The 19,203-nt window shown below is 56.2% G+C and overlaps 1 protein-coding gene across 1 annotated transcript in view; it reads right to left on the bottom strand.

The window, feature by feature from the left end:
* Nucleotides 1-98: 98 nt before the first annotated feature.
* Nucleotides 99-19,203, bottom strand: part of LOC126218495 (uncharacterized PE-PGRS family protein PE_PGRS54-like) — a 33,690-nt gene continuing 14,585 nt past the window's right edge. The window contains exon 2 of the mRNA XM_049942126.1: nt 99-2,251. Within this exon, the coding sequence (XP_049798083.1) occupies nt 99-2,251 (2,153 nt within the window). The remainder of the gene's footprint in view (nt 2,252-19,203) is intronic.

Genomic DNA, 19,203 nt, shown 5'->3' with positions numbered 1-19,203 from the left:
ACCGCCGTCGCCCCCTCCTTACCGCCGTCGCCCCCTCCTTACCGCCGTCGCCCCCTCCTTACCGCCGTCGCCCCCTCCTTACCGCCGTCGCCCCCTCCTTACCGCCGTCGCCCCCTCCTTACCGCCGTCGCCCCCTCCTTACCGCCGTCGCCCCCCTCCTTACCGCCGTCGCCCCCCTCCTTACCGCCGTCGCCCCCCTCCTTACCGCCGTCGCCCCCCTCCTTACCGCCGTCGCCCCCCTCCTTACCGCCGTCGCCCCCCTCCTTACCGCCGTCGCCCCCCTCCTTACCGCCGTCGCCCCCCTCCTTACCGCCGTCGCCCCCCTCCTTACCGCCGTCGCCCCCCTCCTTACCGCCGTCGCCCCCCTCCTTACCGCCGTCGCCCCCCTCCTTACCGCCGTCGCCCCCCTCCTTACCGCCGTCGCCCCCCTCCTTACCGCCGTCGCCCCCCTCCTTACCGCCGTCGCCCCCCTCCTTACCGCCGTCGCCCCCCTCCTTACCGCCGTCGCCCCCCTCCTTACCGCCGTCGCCCCCCTCCTTACCGCCGTCGCCCCCCTCCTTACCGCCGTCGCCCCCCTCCTTACCGCCGTCGCCCCCCTCCTTACCGCCGTCGCCCCCCTCCTTACCGCCGTCGCCCCCCTCCTTACCGCCGTCGCCCCCCTCCTTACCGCCGTCGCCCCCCTCCTTACCGCCGTCGCCCCCCTCCTTACCGCCGTCGCCCCCCTCCTTACCGCCGTCGCCCCCCTCCTTACCGCCGTCGCCCCCCTCCTTACCGCCGTCGCCCCCCTCCTTACCGCCGTCGCCCCCCTCCTTACCGCCGTCGCCCCCCTCCTTACCGCCGTCGCCCCCCTCCTTACCGCCGTCGCCCCCCTCCTTACCGCCGTCGCCCCCCTCCTTACCGCCGTCGCCCCCCTCCTTACCGCCGTCGCCCCCCTCCTTACCGCCGTCGCCCCCCTCCTTACCGCCGTCGCCCCCCTCCTTACCGCCGTCGCCCCCCTCCTTACCGCCGTCGCCCCCCTCCTTACCGCCGTCGCCCCCCTCCTTACCGCCGTCGCCCCCCTCCTTACCGCCGTCGCCCCCCTCCTTACCGCCGTCGCCCCCCTCCTTACCGCCGTCGCCCCCCTCCTTACCGCCGTCGCCCCCCTCCTTACCGCCGTCGCCCCCCTCCTTACCGCCGTCGCCCCCCTCCTTACCGCCGTCGCCCCCCTCCTTACCGCCGTCGCCCCCCTCCTTACCGCCGTCGCCCCCCTCCTTACCGCCGTCGCCCCCCTCCTTACCGCCGTCGCCCCCCTCCTTACCGCCGTCGCCCCCCTCCTTACCGCCGTCGCCCCCCTCCTTACCGCCGTCGCCCCCCTCCTTACCGCCGTCGCCCCCCTCCTTACCGCCGTCGCCCCCCTCCTTACCGCCGTCGCCCCCCTCCTTACCGCCGTCGCCCCCCTCCTTACCGCCGTCGCCCCCCTCCTTACCGCCGTCGCCCCCCTCCTTACCGCCGTCGCCCCCCTCCTTACCGCCGTCGCCCCCCTCCTTACCGCCGTCGCCCCCCTCCTTACCGCCGTCGCCCCCCTCCTTACCGCCGTCGCCCCCCTCCTTACCGCCGTCGCCCCCCTCCTTACCGCCGTCGCCCCCCTCCTTACCGCCGTCGCCCCCCTCCTTACCGCCGTCGCCCCCCTCCTTACCGCCGTCGCCCCCCTCCTTACCGCCGTCGCCCCCCTCCTTACCGCCGTCGCCCCCCTCCTTACCGCCGTCGCCCCCCTCCTTACCGCCGTCGCCCCCCTCCTTACCGCCGTCGCCCCCCTCCTTACCGCCGTCGCCCCCCTCCTTACCGCCGTCGCCCCCCTCCTTACCGCCGTCGCCCCCCTCCTTACCGCCGTCGCCCCCCTCCTTACCGCCGTCGCCCCCCTCCTTACCGCCGTCGCCCCCCTCCTTACCGCCGTCGCCCCCCTCCTTACCGCCGTCGCCCCCCTCCTTACCGCCGTCGCCCCCCTCCTTACCGCCGTCGCCCCCCTCCTTACCGCCGTCGCCCCCCTCCTTACCGCCGTCGCCCCCCTCCTTACCGCCGTCGCCCCCCTCCTTACCGCCGTCGCCCCCCTCCTTACCGCCGTCGCCCCCCTCCTTACCGCCGTCGCCCCCCTCCTTACCGCCGTCGCCCCCCTCCTTACCGCCGTCGCCCCCCTCCTTACCGCCGTCGCCCCCCTCCTTACCGCCGTCGCCCCCTGCGCCCCCCTCCTTACCGCCGTCGCCCCCTGCGCCCCCTCCTTACCGCCGTCGCCCCCTGCGCCCCCTCCTTACCGCCGTCGCCCCCTGCGCCCCCTCCTTACCGCCGTCGCCCCCTGCGCCCCCTCCTCACCGCCGTCGCCCCCTGCGCCCCCTCCTCACCGCCGTCGCCCCCTGCGCCCCCTCTTCAGTCCATATTCCATTCCTTGATAGACCGTAAGCCCCCCGACCGTGCGAGGTGTAGCAGTGGGTAGTACACTAGACTCGCCTTCGGGAAGACAACAGTTAAATTCCGAATCGGGCCATCCCCATTCAGGTTTTCTGTGTTTTCCTATGTTGCTTCAGGCAAATTCTAGAATTGTTTCCTTGATTGGGCACGGCTGACTTCCTTCCCTAATCTGATGTGACCACTGGCCTTGGTTTTTGATCTTTCCACCAAATCAACTCAACCGCGTTTTCCCCCGATATCAGCCCTTGGTAGCCCCTATAACCCCCTTCTCTCTCTGTCTCTAGTACCATGGAAATCATTCCCTCATGTCTTAACGCACGTCCTATCATCCTGTCACTTCTCCTTTGTAGTGTTTCCCATGCATTCCACTCCTATCACGTTCTGTACAGAACCACCTCATTCCTAACCTTAACAGTCCAACTAATTTTCTACATTCGTCTGCATCATCACATCGCAAATGGTTCGATTCCCTTCTGTTCCAGTTTTCCCACCGTCCGTTTAACTACGATACAATGTTCATACCGTTCTGTGCACGAGACATACATACTTCAAAAGTTCTTAACCAAAGTTTGATACTAGCCCAATATTTGATACTAGTAGACTCCTATGGGCAGGGAATGCCCATTTTGCCATTGCTAGACTGCCCAATAAAATTCTCGGTGTTTCCATTTCTGGTACTTACCACTTCCATCATACTTCGATTTAATCTCTCTTCTGTACTCACTAGACTGATTATTCAGTTCAGCAGCTCATGTTGCTTACTTTCACTCCAGCTAGCAATGTCATAAGCTACTCCTATCATTAGTATTCTTTCCTATTTGAAGAAGTGATGACCGTTTTCATTTCCACTCCTGAACCTTTCATTTATTTCCGATGTACACATTGAAGAACACTTAGTGAAGACGACAGTCCTGTCCTAGACTTTTATAATCAGAGCACTTTGTTATTGGTCATACGCTTCTATTTTTTATTGGTTCTTGTATAACTGTATTCTGGCTGGCTGCACCTCCCCTCGCAACATCGTTTGGCCGAGTCGCCACCCCCCCCTTCTGCGACATTACTCTGCCGAGTCGCCCCCCCCCCTCTGCGACATTATTCTGCCGAGTCGCCCCCCCCTCTGCGACATTATTCTGCCGAGTCGCCCCCCCCCTCTGCGACATTATTCTGCCGAGTCGCCCCCCCCTCTGCGACATTATTCTGCCGAGTCGCCCCCCCCTCTGCGACATTATTCTGCCGAGTCGCCCCCCCCCCCCCTCTGCGACATTATTCTGCCGAGTCGCCCCCCCCTCTGCGACATTATTCTGCCGAGTCGCCCCCCCTCTGCGACATTATTCCTCCGAGTCGCCCCCCCCTCTGCGACATTATTCCTCCGAGTCGCCCCCCCCTCTGCGACATTATTCCTCCGAGTCGCCCCCCCCTCTGCGACATTATTCCTCCGAGTCGCCCCCCCCTCTGCGACATTATTCCTCCGAGTCGCCCCCCCCTCTGCGACATTATTCCTCCGAGTCGCCCCCCCTCTGCGACATTATTCCTCCGAGTCGCCCCCCCCCTCTGCGACATTATTCCTCCGAGTCGCCCCCCCTCTGCGACATTATTCCTCCGAGTCGCCCCCCCCTCTGCGACATTATTCCTCCGAGTCGCCCCCCCTCTGCGACATTATTCCTCCGAGTCACCTCCCCACCCTCTGCGACATTGTTCCGCCGAGTCGCCTCCCCACCCTCTGCGGCACTGTTCCGCCGAGTCGTCGCCCCCCCCCCCTCTGCGGCACTGTTCCGCCGAGTCGTCGCCCCCCCCCCCCTCTGCGGCACTGTTCCGCCGAGTCGCCCCCCCCCCTCTGCGGCACTGTTCTTCCGAGTCGCCCCCCCCCTCTGCGGCACTGTTCTGCCGAGTCGCCCCCCCCCCCTCTGCGGCACTGTTCTGCCGAGTCGCCCCCCCCCCTCTGCGGCACTGTTCTGCCGAGTCGCCCCCCCCCCCTCTGCGGCACTGTTCTTCCGAGTCGCCCCCCCCCCTCTGCGGCACTGTTCTTCCGAGTCGCCCCCCCCCCCTCTGCGGCACTGTTCTGCCGAGTCGCCCTCCCCCCCTCTGCGGCACTGTTCTGCCGAGTCGCCCCCCCTCTGCGGCACTGTTCTGCCGAGTCGCCCCCCCTCTGCGGCACTGTTCTGCCGAGTCGCCCCCCCCCTCTGCGGCACTGTTCTGCCGAGTCGCCCCCCCCCCTCTGCGGCACTGTTCTGCCGAGTCGCCCCCCCCCCTCTGCGGCACTGTTCTGCCGAGTCGCCCCCCCCCCCTCTGCGGCACTGTTCTGCCGAGTCGCCCCCCCCCCCTCTGCGGCACTGTTCTGCCGAGTCGCCCCCCCCCCCTCTGCGGCACTGTTCTGCCGAGTCGCCCCCCCCCTCTGCGGCACTGTTCTGCCGAGTCGCCCCCCCCCCTCTGCGGCACTGTTCTGCCGAGTCGCCCCCCCCCTCTGCGGCACTGTTCTGCCGAGTCGCACCCCTCCCCCCCCTTCCGCGACACTGTTCTGCCGAGTCGCACCCCTCCCCCCCCCCTTCCGCGACACTGTTCTGCCGAGTCGCACCCCTCCCCCCCCCCTTCCGCGACACTGATCTGCCGTGTCGACCCCCCCTGCCCCCCCCCTCCCCCGTCCGCTACACCGTTTACTCGATTCCCAGCTGGTCGAGACAAAAGCAGCAAAAGGGATGTAACTGTGTTTGTGACTTCTATGAGTTCCTAACCACGAGCGAGTTTTATAATATCGTCTGTGTATTCATATTCATATTTTAGTTTCTAGAGTTTCTGCATATTTATTTAATATATAACAGCCACAGTCCTCGGGTTTTCGTTTGCATCGTAAAGTAAACAGATTTTGTTACGTACCACAATTGCCTAACCAGGGGTGAAATTATTTAGTTCCATCTGAGTGCTTCAGTAGTTAGGTTCGGGAATCTTTGCATATTAATCTGATTAGACCCAGTTCCTGTGTTTATTCAGCATGGATAGTAGAGCTGCACAGCATGGGCCTATAGTCCATTTATATGAGGAGTTCACTTTTCCATGGTCTTCAGTATGGACAGGGAGTGGGATTGTTGTGTGTGGATACGAGCGGAGTTCGTCACACTTCGTTCTGTGTGTCAGGCTCTCATGGCTTTGGTTACATAGCTTGTGGTTGAAGTGGATGGGCACCACTGTTGCGGACCGGCTGTGGGGATCCTGCAGACTTTCAGCACATCAGTCCTCTGATTGGTGCTCGACTGTGGCCAGCTTAGTTACTGCTCAGACTGAGGTTGACCCCGCACCTGTGGTCGAGTGGGAGGTCGGTCTGTGGCGTAGCAGGTGGCGAAAGACTTCCCAATCGGCCGCACGTAAGGCCTCCATGGTTTGTCTGACAAACAGGTTTCAGGTACTGTTTGTGGCTGACAGTGTTGCTGAGCCAGATGCTGTCGCCTGTCCTATTTCAGAGGAAACCCCCTCAGCCGGCAAGACACGGAAAGTCAGAGGCTGGAATTATTCATAGCTCGGAGCTCCAACGTTACGAGCGTTATGGGGACCCCTAGGGACATGACTGCCGAGAACGGAAAGAAATACAATGAAATGACTCCACCCAGTACGCACAAGGAGCGCACAATTGTGGAACGGGTACTCCACGGTGCCATGAACAGAACAGGATGTAGTAAATAGCAGGTGGTTGCTCACGTCGGTACCAATGATGTATGTCCCTCAGGATCAGAAGATATTCTCCCTAGTTCCGAGTGGCTATGAGAAGATGTAAAGGCTGCCAGTCTTTCTTGCAAGATGAAAGCAGAGCTGACCATTTGCAGCATAGTCGACAGGACCGATTGCGGATCTCTGGTACAGAGCCGAGTGGACTTTCTGGATGAGAGGCTCAGACGGTTCCGCGATCGTGTAGGCTGCTGATTGCACGACTTGGGCCAAAGGGTGTTTGGGTTTCAGGTACTGCTGAACAGGTCAGGTGTCCACTATAGGCAGTACGAGGCTACACATGTATCGGGCTGTGCAGCGTGGACTGGGATGTTTCTTAGGCTAGAGGGTCTCGGGGAAACACAAGAAGGGCTTCAGTCACAAAGGGGGCAGGGTGAACACAGGAAGAACATAGATACAATACCCATCGGATCCTTTTACTGACCTCACAATTTAGATGATGCAGTTGCCTAAAGGTTCAAAGAAAGCTTCGACTTCAAACACATACCCGATTAATACGATTATAGTTGGTAGTGACTTTTATTTTCGCCAACATATCGAAGGTAAATTAATGTTTAATTCTGGAGGTACTCATAAAAAATCTTCCGAAATTGGCGTTTAGCACATCTCTGAAAATTATTTCGAACAGTTAGTTCATGAGCCCACCCGAATAGTAAATTATTGTGAAAACACGCTTGAACTCTTAGCAACAAATAATCCTGAGTTAATAACTAGTCTCAAAGGGATACAGGAGTTAGTGAACATAGGGTTGTCGCAACGAGACTGAATATTGCAACCCGCAAACCCTCCAAAAATAAACGAAAAGTATACCTATTTAAAAAAGCAGATAAAAATTGACTTGACGCCTTTTTGAGAGAGAATCGCAACTCCTTCCAGATTAAATATATAAGTTATAACTAGATGTGGCGGGAATTCGAAGAAATAGTATAGGCTGCAATGGAGAGATTTATACCAAATAAATTAACGATGGAGCTGATTCTCCTTGTTACACAAAATGGGCAAAAGCACTGCTGCAGAAACAACGAAACAAACATGGCAAATTTAAACAGACGCAAAATCCCCAAAATTGGCGATCTTCTACAAAAGTTCGAAATTTAGCGCGGACTTCAGTGCGATGTGCTTACAATTGTTCCCACAACGAAACTGTCTCGAAACCTGGCAGAAAATCCAAAGAAATTCTGGTCGCATGTGAAGTGTGTTAGTGGCAAGAAACTATCAATCCCTTCTCTGCTAGATAGCAGTGGAGAGACTGCTGAAAGAGCCAAAGCAGAGTTACTGAACACAGCCTTCTAAAATAATTTTATAAAAGCAACTCCTCTGGCCCACACTGTGTACCAATTAGGTTCCTTTCAGAGTATGCTGATGTGTTAGCTCCATGCTTACCATAATATATAACTGTTCGCTCGTACACAAGGACTGGAAAGCTGCAGAGACCACAACAATATTAGAGAAAGGTAGTAGGAGTAATCAACTAAGTTGAAGGCCCATATCGTTAACGTCTGTATGCAGCATGATTTTGGAACACGTATTGTGTTCGAACAGTACGAATTACCTCGAAGAAACGGCGTATTGACATATAATCAACATGGATTAGGAAAACATCGTTCTTGTTAAACACAATTAGCTCTTTGTTCCCATGAAGCGTTGAGTGCTTTGTTTCTACATTCTGTGTTTCTGGATTTCTGGAATGCTTTTGACGCTGTACCAGACAACTGGCTTATAGTGAAAAAGAATGCTTACGGAATATCGACTCAGTTGTGACAGGATTTGCGATTTCCTGTCAGAGAGGTCACTATTCGTAGTAGTCGACGGAAAGTCATAGGAAAGGGTCTGGGACACTATATTGGGGAACGCCAGGAATCTCATCTCTTTTACTCTATTTTTTCTCTGTAAAAACGATTTGTAAGACAATCTGAGCAGCCGTCTTAGGGTGTTTAAAGATGACTTTATTAGTTGATAAACGACAGCGTTATCAGAAGTGTTCTGGATTGGCAGGAGAGCCAACACCGTATTATTAGAGGAAGCCGAAAGGCACGCGTTTTAGCTCACGCAGGCTGGCGTGAGGTCTGGAACAGGACAAGGAAATACGACTTCAGAAAAACGGGCGTAGCCGGTGGAATACTTAACTTTAATCCATTAATGATGAGCGTCGCTCTTAACGGGACAGGATTACAGTATCAATAGTAACTGAACATGGCGCCTTGCTAGGTCGTAGCAAATGACATAGCTGAAGGCTATGCTAACTATCGTCTCGGCAAATGAGAGCGTATTTTGTCAGTGAACCATCGCTAGCAAAGTCGGTTGTACAACTGGGGCGAGTGCTAGGAAGTCTCTCTAGACCTGCCGTGTGGCGGCGCTCGGTCTGCAATCACTGATAGTGGCGACACGCGGGTCCGACGTATACTAACGGACCGCGGCCGATTTAAAGGCTACCACCTAGCAAGTGTGGTGTCTGGCGATGACACCACAAGAAGATCAAAACAAACTGCAAAAGATATCGAAAAGAAACCTGAATGGTTTGAAAAGTGGCACTTGACAGTAAATAACGAAAAGTAGGTCATCCACATGAGTGCTAAAAGGAATGCTTTAATCTTGGGTCAGGCGAAAAATCAAACAAACATAAAGGCGGTAAATTCAAATAAATACCTAGGAATTACAACTATAAACAATTTAAATTGGAAGGAACACACAAAAAATGTTGTGTGGACGGCTAACCGATCTACTAATAATTATGTATTAACGCGAAATATGGGGGAGAGTGTCACAGAAATGATACAGGATTAGAGCTAGGCATCGTTGATGGAAAGGAGTTTTTTATTGTGATAGAATCTTCTCAGAAATTTCCAATCGCGAATAACAGACAAATGTGAAAGTGATTCGATGAACCCTCTGCCAGGTATTTAAATGTGATGTGCACAGTATCCATGTCCACCACGACCTCGTACGCTCATATTGCCCACCACCTTATTCGCTTGTATTCACCCGACACATCTAAAACCTCATTTGCTCGTATTCCCCTCCTCTTGCTTCCTCGCCAACCACAACCTCGTTCGCTTGTATTCCCCTGCCCCCCACTGCCGCGACCTCGTTCGCTCGTATTCCCCTCCCCCAACGGCCAAGGCCGCGACCTCGTTCGCTCGTATTCCCCTCCCCCAACGGCCAAGGCCGCGACCTCGTTCGCTCGTATTCCCCTCCCCCAACGGCCAAGGCCGCGACCTCGTTCATTCATATTCCCCTCCCCCCACGGCCAAGGCCGCGACCTCGTTCGATCGTACTCCACTCTGCTCCGCCCTCCCCCTCCCCCTCCCCCTCCCCCTCCCCCTCCCCCTCCCCCTCCCCCTCCCCCTCCCCCTCCCCCTCCCCCTCCCCCTCCCCCTCCCCCTCCCCCTCCCCCTCCCCCTCCCCCTCCCCCTCCCCCTCCCCCTCCCCCTCCCCCTCCCCCTCCCCCTCCCCCTCCCCCTCCCCCTCCCCCTCCCCCTCCCCCTCCCCCTCCCCCTCCCCCTCCCCCTCCCCCTCCCCCTCCCCCTCCCCCTCCCCCTCCCCCTCCGCCTCCGCCTCCGCCTCCGCCTCCGCCTCCGCCTCCGCCTCCGCCTCCGCCTCCGCCTCCGCCTCCGCCTCCGCCTCCCCCACCCCTCACCCTACCGCAGCCACGACCATGACCATGACCACGACCAAGACCACGACCACGACGTCGCTCGCGGTGTCGCCCCCCTCTCCCAGCAACGATGTCGCTCGCGGTGTCGCCCCCCTCTCCCAGCAACGATGTCGCTCGCGGTGTCGCCCCCCTCTCCCAGCAACGATGTCGCTCGCGGTGTCGCCCCCCTCTCCCAGCAACGATGTCGCTCGCGGTGTCGCCCCCCTCTCCCAGCAACGATGTCGCTCGCGGTGTCGCCCCCCTCTCCCAGCAACGATGTCGCTCGCGGTGTCGCCCCCCTCTCCCAGCAACGATGTCGCTCGCGGTGTCGCCCCCCTCTCCCAGCAACGATGTCGCTCGCGGTGTCGCCCCCCTCTCCCAGCAACGATGTCGCTCGCGGTGTCGCCCCCCTCTCCCAGCAACGATGTCGCTCGCGGTGTCGCCCCCCTCTCCCAGCAACGATGTCGCTCGCGGTGTCGCCCCCCTCTCCCAGCAACGATGTCGCTCGCGGTGTCGCCCCCCTCTCCCAGCAACGATGTCGCTCGCGGTGTCGCCCCCCTCTCCCAGCAACGATGTCGCTCGCGGTGTCGCCCCCCTCTCCCAGCAACGATGTCGCTCGCGGTGTCGCCCCCCTCTCCCAGCAACGATGTCGCTCGCGGTGTCGCCCCCCTCTCCCAGCAACGATGTCGCTCGCGGTGTCGCCCCCCTCTCCCAGCAACGATGTCGCTCGCGGTGTCGCCCCCCCCCCTCCCAGCAACGATGTCGCTCGCGGTGTCGCCCCCCCCCCTCCCAGCAACGATGTCGCTCGCGGTGTCGCCCCCCCCCCCCCTCCCAGCAACGATGTCGCTCGCGGTGTCGCCCCCCCCCCCCTCCCAGCAACGATGTCGCTCGCGGTGTCGCCCCCCCCCCCCTCCCAGCAACGACGTCGCTCGCGGTGTCGCCCCCCCCCCTCCCAGCAACGACGTCGCTCGCGGTGTCGCCCCCCCCCCCTCCCAGCAACGACGTCGCTCGCGGTGTCGCCCCCCCCCCCCTCCCAGCAACGACGTCGCTCGCGGTGTCGCCCCCCCCCCCCACAGCAACGACGTCGTTTGCGCGCTCGGCTCGCCGCCCCCCCCCCCCCCCACAGCAACGACGTCATTAATGGCGACAGAGCTCAGAAGAGTGGCAGTGGTCGTTAATGACAAACTTTACTCACCTGTAATGCCAGTCAGGCATTTGCTGTCAGTGCATTTGCTGTCAGTGCATTTTGTCCTTTTAGGTCGCCTTGTTTTATTAATCTCCCACCACAGTAACCCAGGGACCAATAAATGATGAGGCACTATCGAGTTGATACAGCAGCTTCTGCCAACGTTCCTGCTCTCACTGGATTTTAATGCACATTATCTGACATGCTCCACACCCAGGAGAATTCCCTCTTTTATGGGTAGTATCTCCACCTGTCAAAGTGTTGTAGTCCCCCCTGCGGGTCCGGGGATTAGAATAGGCCCGAGGTATTCCTGCCTGTCGTAAGAGGCGACTAAAAGGAGTCCATCCCCCTCACGGGGGTAGTTAGCGCCTGCGTCCGGAGACGGACGGTTTCACGACCTATAATCGTGGTCTTTTTGGTTTTTCCTTCTCGTTTCTTCCTTCCTTTTTTTGGTTCCTTTCTTTGCTCTTCTCCACTTCACTGTCTTCCTTACTTTTTCCCTTGACTTCTCCTTGCCTTCTCATTGCCTTCTTCTCCTTGCCTCCTTCTCCTTGCTTTCTCATTGCCTTCTTCTCCTTGCCTTCTCTGGTCTCCGCCTCGGCGTTTGAGACAGTCTGTCCTCTTTCTCCCTCTCTCTTCTTTTTCCTCTTCTTCCTTCCTCCCTGTGCGTGTCTGAAGGCCGACCCACGCGTTCGCACGCGTAGCCGGTGACGGGGTAACGCGTAAGTCCCCGCCCTGGGTAGACATGTAAGGCACGCGCGTACCCCCTGGTAAAGGCCAGGCCCGGGGAGGGGTGATTGCCTGAGCTGATACCTTCTGACCATGCCGATTGGTCCCTCCGTCTGTTTCTCGGGAGGTGTGACCTGAGGTGTAAACATTCACCTAAGGCGGGAGTGCCCTCTGAGAGGGTCCCCACAAGGAAGGAGCGCGCCATCGGAGACGCTGGCAATCATGGGGGATTCCTCCGCAATGGATTCTACTCCATCGCTTTCGACTTCGACCCACAAACGGAAACGTGACCAGCCAACAGTGACAAAAATACTACCGCCTGCCCCACAGTTCCTCGTCGTTTCTCGATCTGAGGAAGGAAAGGATTTTTCCTCTGTCAACCCTTTCGTTATCCAGAAGGGCGTCGATGCCATAGCTGGATCTGTCAAATCTTGTACCAGATTGCGTAACGGTACCCTATTACTCGAAACTGAGAGCGCCTTTCAGGCACAAAAACTGCTTCGGGCCACACTCCTTTACACATTCCCTGTCCGGGTGGAGGCTCACCGAACTTTGAATTCGTCTCGTGGTGTGGTCTATACTAGATCCCTCGACGGCTTGACTGACGAGGAGATTCAATCTTTCCTCGCTGAGCAGGGCGTGACGGCTGTCCATAGGGTCATGAAAAAGGTCAACAATGACCTTGTACCGACCCGGACACTTTTCTTAACCTTCGATAGTGTTAAGCTGCCATCGCGCATCAAGGCGGGCTACGAGGTCATTTCAGTTCGCCCCTATGTCCCGACACCTACGCGCTGCTACCAGTGTCAGCGTTTCAATCACACTCGACAGTCTTGTTCCAATGCGGCTAAATGTGTCACTTGTGGCAGGGATGCCCATGAGGGTGACTGTCCACCTCCGTCTCCTCGTTGTGTGAACTGTCAGGGTGACCATGCCGCATCCTCCCGCGACTGTCCTGTCTATAAGGAAGAACGCTGTATCCAGGAAATTCGAGTCAAAGAGAAAGTGTCCACCTCGGCTGCTCGCAAGCTATTGGCTAGTAGGAAGCCCACGCTGCTCCCAGCGGGGAAATACAGCACTGTCCTCGCCTCTCCTCGGACTACCCGGGAGGTAGCAACCCAGACATGCGATCTGACCTTCAGCACCACGGTCGTCCGTTCGGCCAGTGCTAAGATCGCGCGGTCGACGTCTCCTCTTCCTCCCATCACCCCACAGACACCAGCCACTTCCTCAGCTTCTGCTCAGTCGAAGACCCCGAAGTCAGATGCACGGGCCTTCAAGAAGGAACCATCCCGTGCAGATTTCCTCCGTTCCTCGACCTCCCAGCCTTCGACCGGTACTTCCACCAAACGTCCTTCTAAAAAGGCGCATAGGAAGCACAGTTCTCCTTCTCCGCCGCGGCGCCTTTCTTCTCCTGCGCCACCCAGCGGTTGCCGCCCCAGGCCGTCATCCGTTTCGCCTGGCCGCACCGCTGGTAGCCGAACATCTGGCCGTTCACCGGCGGAGGAAGCTCCCCCTCCCGGCCATCCTCCTGAGATGGCCGATGACCCTATAGACCCCATGGACGATGACTGTCTGCCTCCTGCTAGCGGCGGCAGTGCTCGCTCGAAGCCAGGCCCTAAGCGGCCTTCGAGGTGACCCCTTCTCTCATCTTCCTTTTCTTACGATGGCACTTATTAACTGGAATATTCGCAGCATTCGCTCCAACCGAGAGGACTTGAAGTTGCTGCTCCGCTCGCATCGTCCGCTCGTCGTAGCCCTCCAGGAAACGAAGCTACGCCCATGCGATCAAATTGCCTTGGCACACTACACCTCTGTGCGTTTTGACCTACCCCCTGTGGTAGGTATCCCAGCTCATGGAGGAGTTATGTTGCTGGTCCGGGATGATATTTACTACGATCCCATCACGTTGCACACCGGCCTGCAGGCAGTAGCCATCCGCATTACTCTCCCCACTTTCACGTTTTCCTTTTGTACCGTTTACGCTCCATCGTCCTCTGCCGTTACCAGGGCAGACATGACGCAACTTATTACTCAGCTACCTGCACCATTTTTGTTAACTGGAGACTTCAATGCCCACCATCCTCTTTGGGGCTCTCCAGCATCCTGCCCGAGGGGCTCCTTGTTAGCAGACCTTTTCAACCAGCTCAATCTTGTCTGCCTCAATACTGGCGCCCCTACTTTTCTTTCGGACACATCTCATACCTATTCCCATTTAGACCTCTCTATATGTACTCCCCAACTTGCACGCCGGTTTGAGTGGTATGCACTTGCTGATGCATATTCGAGCGACCACTTCCCGTGTGTTATCCATCTCCTGCAGCATACTCCCTCTCCGTGCTCCTCTCGTTGGACCATCTCCAAGGCAGACTGGGGGCTCTTCTCTTCCAGGGCGACCTTTCAGGATCAAACCTTCACAAGCTGCGATCGTCAGGTCGCACACCTCACGGAAGTCATTCTCGCTGCTGCTGAATATTCCATCCCTCACCCTACTTCTTCTCCACGTCGCGTACCGGTCCCCTGGTGGACCGCAGCATGTAGGGACGCTTTACGTGCTCGTCGACGTGCTTTACGCACCTTTAAACGCCACCCTACAGTGGCGAATTGCATTAATTATAAACGATTACGTGCTCAGTGTCGTCGTATTATTAAAGAAAGCAAGAAAGCCAGCTGGGCTGCTTTCACCAGCACCTTCAACAGTTCTACTCCTTCTTCTGTTGTCTGGGGTAGCCTGCGCCGGCTATCTGGCACTAAGGTCCACTCCCCAGTTTCTGGCTTGAAGGTCGCGAATGAAGTCCTTGTGGCCCCTGAGGCTGTCTCCAATGCCTTCGGCCGGTTTTTGGCCGAGGTTTCGAGCTCCGCTCATTACCACCCTGCCTTCCTCCCCCGCAAACAGGCAGAGGAGGCGAGGCCACCTAACTTCCGCTCCTCGAATCGTGAAGGTTATAATGCCCCATTCACCATGCGGGAACTGGAAAACGCACTTGGCCGATCACGGTCCTCCGCTCCAGGGCCTGATTCTATTCATATCCAGATGCTGAAGAACCTTTCTCCTGCGGGTAAAGGTTTTCTTCTTCGTACTTACAATCGCATCTGGATTGAGGGACATGTTCCCGCATGCTGGCGCGAGTCTATTATTGTCCCGATTCCTAAGCCGGGGAAGGACAAGCACTTGCCTTCCAGTTATCGACCTATCTCGCTTACCAGCTGTGTCTGTAAAGTGATGGAGCGAATGGTTAACTCTCGATTGGTTTGGCTGCTCGAGTCTCGACGCCTACTTACCAATGTACAATGTGGATTTCGAAGGCGCCGCTCTGCTGTCGACCATCTGGTTACCTTGTCGACCTTCATCATGAATAACTTCTTGCGGAAGCGCCCGACCGCGGCTGTGTTCTTTGATTTGGAGAAGGCTTACGACACCTGTTGGAGGGCGGGCATTCTCCGCACCATGCATACATGGGGCTTTCGCGGTCGCCTCCCTCTTTTTATTCGTTCCTTTTTAATGGATCGACAGTTTCGGGTACGTGTGGGTTCTGTCCTGTCCGACACCTTTCGCCAGGAGAATGGGGTGCCACAGGGCTCAGTTTTGAGCGTCGCTCTCTTCGCCATCGCGATCAATCCAATAATGGATTGCCTCCCAGCTGATGTATCAGGCTCCCTTTTCGTGGACGATTTTACCATCTATTGCAGCGCGCAGTGTCCACGTGTCTTGGAGCGCTGTCTTCAGCGTTCTCTTGACCGTCTTTACTCCTGGAGTGTCGCCAATGGCTTCCGTTTTTCTGCCGAGAAGACGGTCTGTATTAACTTCTGGCGCTACAAAGAGTTTCTCCCACCGTCCTTACGACTCGGTCCCGTTGCTCTCCCACTCGTGGAGACAATCAAATTTTTAGGCCTTACCTTTGACAGGAAACTTAGCTGGTCTCCACATGTGTCATATTTGGCCGCCCGTTGTACCCGTTCTTTAAATGTCCTCAGTGTTCTCAGTGGTATGTCGTGGGGAGCGGATCGAACCGTCCTCCTTCGCCTATATCGGTCGATCGTCCGCTCCAAGCTGGATTATGGGAGCTTCGTATACTCCTCTGCACGGCCATCCATCTTACGCCGCCTCAACTCCATACAACATCGGGGTTTACGACTTGCGATCGGAGCATTTTATACCAGTCCCGTAGAGAGTCTTCATGCTGACGCTGGCGAATTGCCACTCACCTACCGGCGCGATATACTGCTTTGTCGGTATGCCTGTCGGCTACTGTCAATGCCCGACCATCCTTCTTATCGTTCCTTTTTTGACGACTCTCTTGACCTTCAATACGGGTTGTATGTCTCTGCCTTGCTACCCCCTGGAGTTCGCTTTCGTCGCCTCCTTCAACACCTTCATTTTTCACTCCCTGCAACCTTTCGAGTGGGCGAGAGCCGCACGCCACCTTGGCTCCAGGCTCAGGTCCGCGTTCACCTCGACCTCAGCTCGCTCCAAAAAGAGGTCACCCCCGGTTCGGTCTACCACTCCCGTTTTTTGGAACTTCGTTCGAAGTTCAACAACATGACCTTCATTTATACAGATGGCTGTAAGACCAATGACGGGGTCGGGTGTTCCTTTATTGTCGGGGCACAAAGTTTCCAATACCGGCTCCATGGCCATTGTTCGGTCTTCACAGCTGAGCTCTTTGCCCTCTACCAGGCTGTTCTGTACATCTGCCGCCACCGACATTCTGCTTATGTCATCTGCTCAGATTCCCTGAGCGCCATCCAGAGCCTCAGTGATCCGTACCCGGTTCACCCTTTCGTACACCGGATCCAACGCTCTCTTCAGCAGCTGGTGGACGTCGGTACGCCGGTTAGCTTTATGTGGGTTCCTGGCCATGTCGGTATCCCTGGGAACGAAGCTGCAGATGCCGCGGCCAAGGCTGCGGTCCTCCAGCCTCGGACAGCTTCTTGTTGTGTCCCTTCGTCCGATTTTAGCAGGGTCATTTGTCGGCGCGTTGTGTCGCTGTGGCATGCCGATTGGGCTGCACTTACCGACAACAAGCTTCGGGCCTTAAAACCTCTTCCCGTGGCTTGGACGTCCTCCTCACGCCCTTCTCGGCGGGAGGAGGTCGTTTTAGCAAGGTTAAGAATTGGACACTGCCGGTTCAGCCATCGCCATCTGCTGACGGCTGCGCCGGCGCCGTTCTGCCCATGTGGGCACTTGCTGACGGTTAGTCACATTTTAATGTCCTGTCCCGATCTTAAAACACTGCGCCTCGATCTTAACCTGCCTACTACTTTAGATGCCATTTTAGCGGATGACCCACGAGCAGCTGCTCGTGTTCTTTGTTTTATCAATTTGACAAACCTCGCTAAGGACATTTGATGATGTTTTTTAATCCTATGCCTGTCAGTCTGTCTTTTATTGTGTTTTCCCTTTTAGTTGTTGTTGTCAACTTGTGCCTCGCGGTGCATTCTTAGAGTAGTCAGGGCGCTAATGACCATTGAAGTTGTGCGCCCGAAAACCACAAAAAAAAAAAAACAAAAAAAAAAGTGTTGTAGTGTTGGAAATGCCTTACCATCTCACACCACACTTCTTCTGAATAAGTTTCTGCCCCGTAACAGGAACATTCTTCACCATAGATCTGACAGTTTGCTCTTCCGCTCTCGCAGTATCGAGTGGGAAGTTGCAGACGATCTCAATTCCAGTGAGGATTTTCCTATTTCTATCAGCGATTTTCAAAGAATAGAGCCTGAGGAAAAGCCACCCATGTGGATTCCAGTGAGAACTGGACGTTTCATAGACAGGTGGCTGTGCTTACCGATATGGTGCGCTCTTGCCGCTGATGCATCACAGAAGGCAGCCTATTCCTTCGTGGAACGATCAGAGTCGTCCACCTATACAGGATTGGCGGACAGCGCTGCGCGGATTCTTCCATAGTCTAGCAGCAGATAATCTAAGATCCTTTCGGTTAGCGAGAGCAAAAGGCCGAAGAACAGTGAAGGAGAGCAAGAAGCATATTTAAGTCTAAACTTTACCCACCTTTTTAAAATCTACCTTTGCCAGGCTGACCCCTCTCGTTCTTCTGCTGGAGTCAAGATGCCTCGAGAGTCAATGGGCACAACACCATACTTCAGCTCTTAGCCAAGTTACGCCATGCGCCACTGTACTCAGATACAATCGTGTCTGCCAGGGCCATTAGCCACAATGAATATTACGTCCGCATGACATTTCTTGAAATACTCCATGGCGTGTGCGATCACTTCGCGATGTTGTGGGTTCTAGTCGGGACCGCCACAGCTCGAAATGATTACAGCCTTAACCTCGCTGTCTCCATTCTTCATAATTAAAATCAGTAAAAAATGCTCAAGGCTTTAGTGTGTCAGCCCTGAGCGGGACTATTTGCTGTTGGTGGAGAGCGCATGCCGCTTCAGATTGCTGTGTAAGTTGTTCAACTGTATGAGACCCTTCTCGTCGTACCATCTCACTGACCTCCACCTCCCAAGGACCATGCACACTGGCAAGCTTGTCCTTATCTGGCAGTGATAATTAGTATTCAACGTGAATCAGCAAGGGTGCATTGTTGTTTGGAATTGTAGGTCCTACGGCAAAAAAGGCTTTTTCATTCTGAGATAAAAACAGTCAAGGAGTGAGGACCAATATGGAGGCTACTGTTTCTAGCCCCCTTACGGAGGCCACACAAAAGTATTTGCCTTAGTGTGCTTCATGTCGTTCAGCTTCAGAACTGTTGGACTTCACTGGGACAGTCACTACTTGTCACTTACCCTTCCGCGTATCTGTCTGCAAAGGCAGCTGTCGATTATAAGTAACACTTCGAGGGATACTGAACCCTAGCTCAGTTAGTTTATCAGTCGACTCTGAAAGTGTATGGACAGTGCGAACCATCTCGTAGCAATAGTTGTCCTCGGCAGATGAACCAAACATTACTAAATGAGTAATTCAGTTTAATGGCCTTGTAAACGTAGACGTCCAGGGCTACCACGAATCATTACCGGTTTTGCCACATTGGGATTCTTAGAACATAATTCATTTAGTTTCTTGTCCCTTACTTTCCCTCGCTTCGTAGAATACCCTATTTTTCCTTTGACCTGAGCCTCTTTTCACGATCAGAGATTTCCCTCCGCAACTCAACTGCTTTCTCACTTTCGGCGCCGTCAACGACGAGAGACCCTTTGCGCCTACCCTCAAATCAAGATGCACATTCAGTTTAGCACACTTTAACATTCATAACGTCTTCTGCCGGAGTGAGACACAGCTGATATGGATCTCGAAGTAACTTCGTCATTGTCGGTGATGACAGAAGGCTGTTTCCCGTTTTGGAGCACCTGTGGACCGAAAAAAATTCTTATTTAAACAGGGAAAAGGAAGAAAACGTCGCGCATACGAAGGAAGGCGAATTATAAATCCGCCAGTTAGGGGTCGACGCAAAGTTCCTGATCCGTTGCTGCTGGTCAGCAGATACCGTGTTTTGAACGTTCTGAGTGCTCGTCCCAGCCACGGTCGAAGAACCAT

Source organism: Schistocerca nitens, unplaced genomic scaffold (assembly GCF_023898315.1).
Source record: "Schistocerca nitens isolate TAMUIC-IGC-003100 unplaced genomic scaffold, iqSchNite1.1 HiC_scaffold_115, whole genome shotgun sequence".
Lineage (NCBI taxonomy): Eukaryota > Metazoa > Arthropoda > Insecta > Orthoptera > Acrididae > Schistocerca > Schistocerca nitens.
The sequence above is the reverse complement of the archived record's forward strand: the minus strand, read 5'-3'. Positions and strand labels throughout refer to the sequence as shown.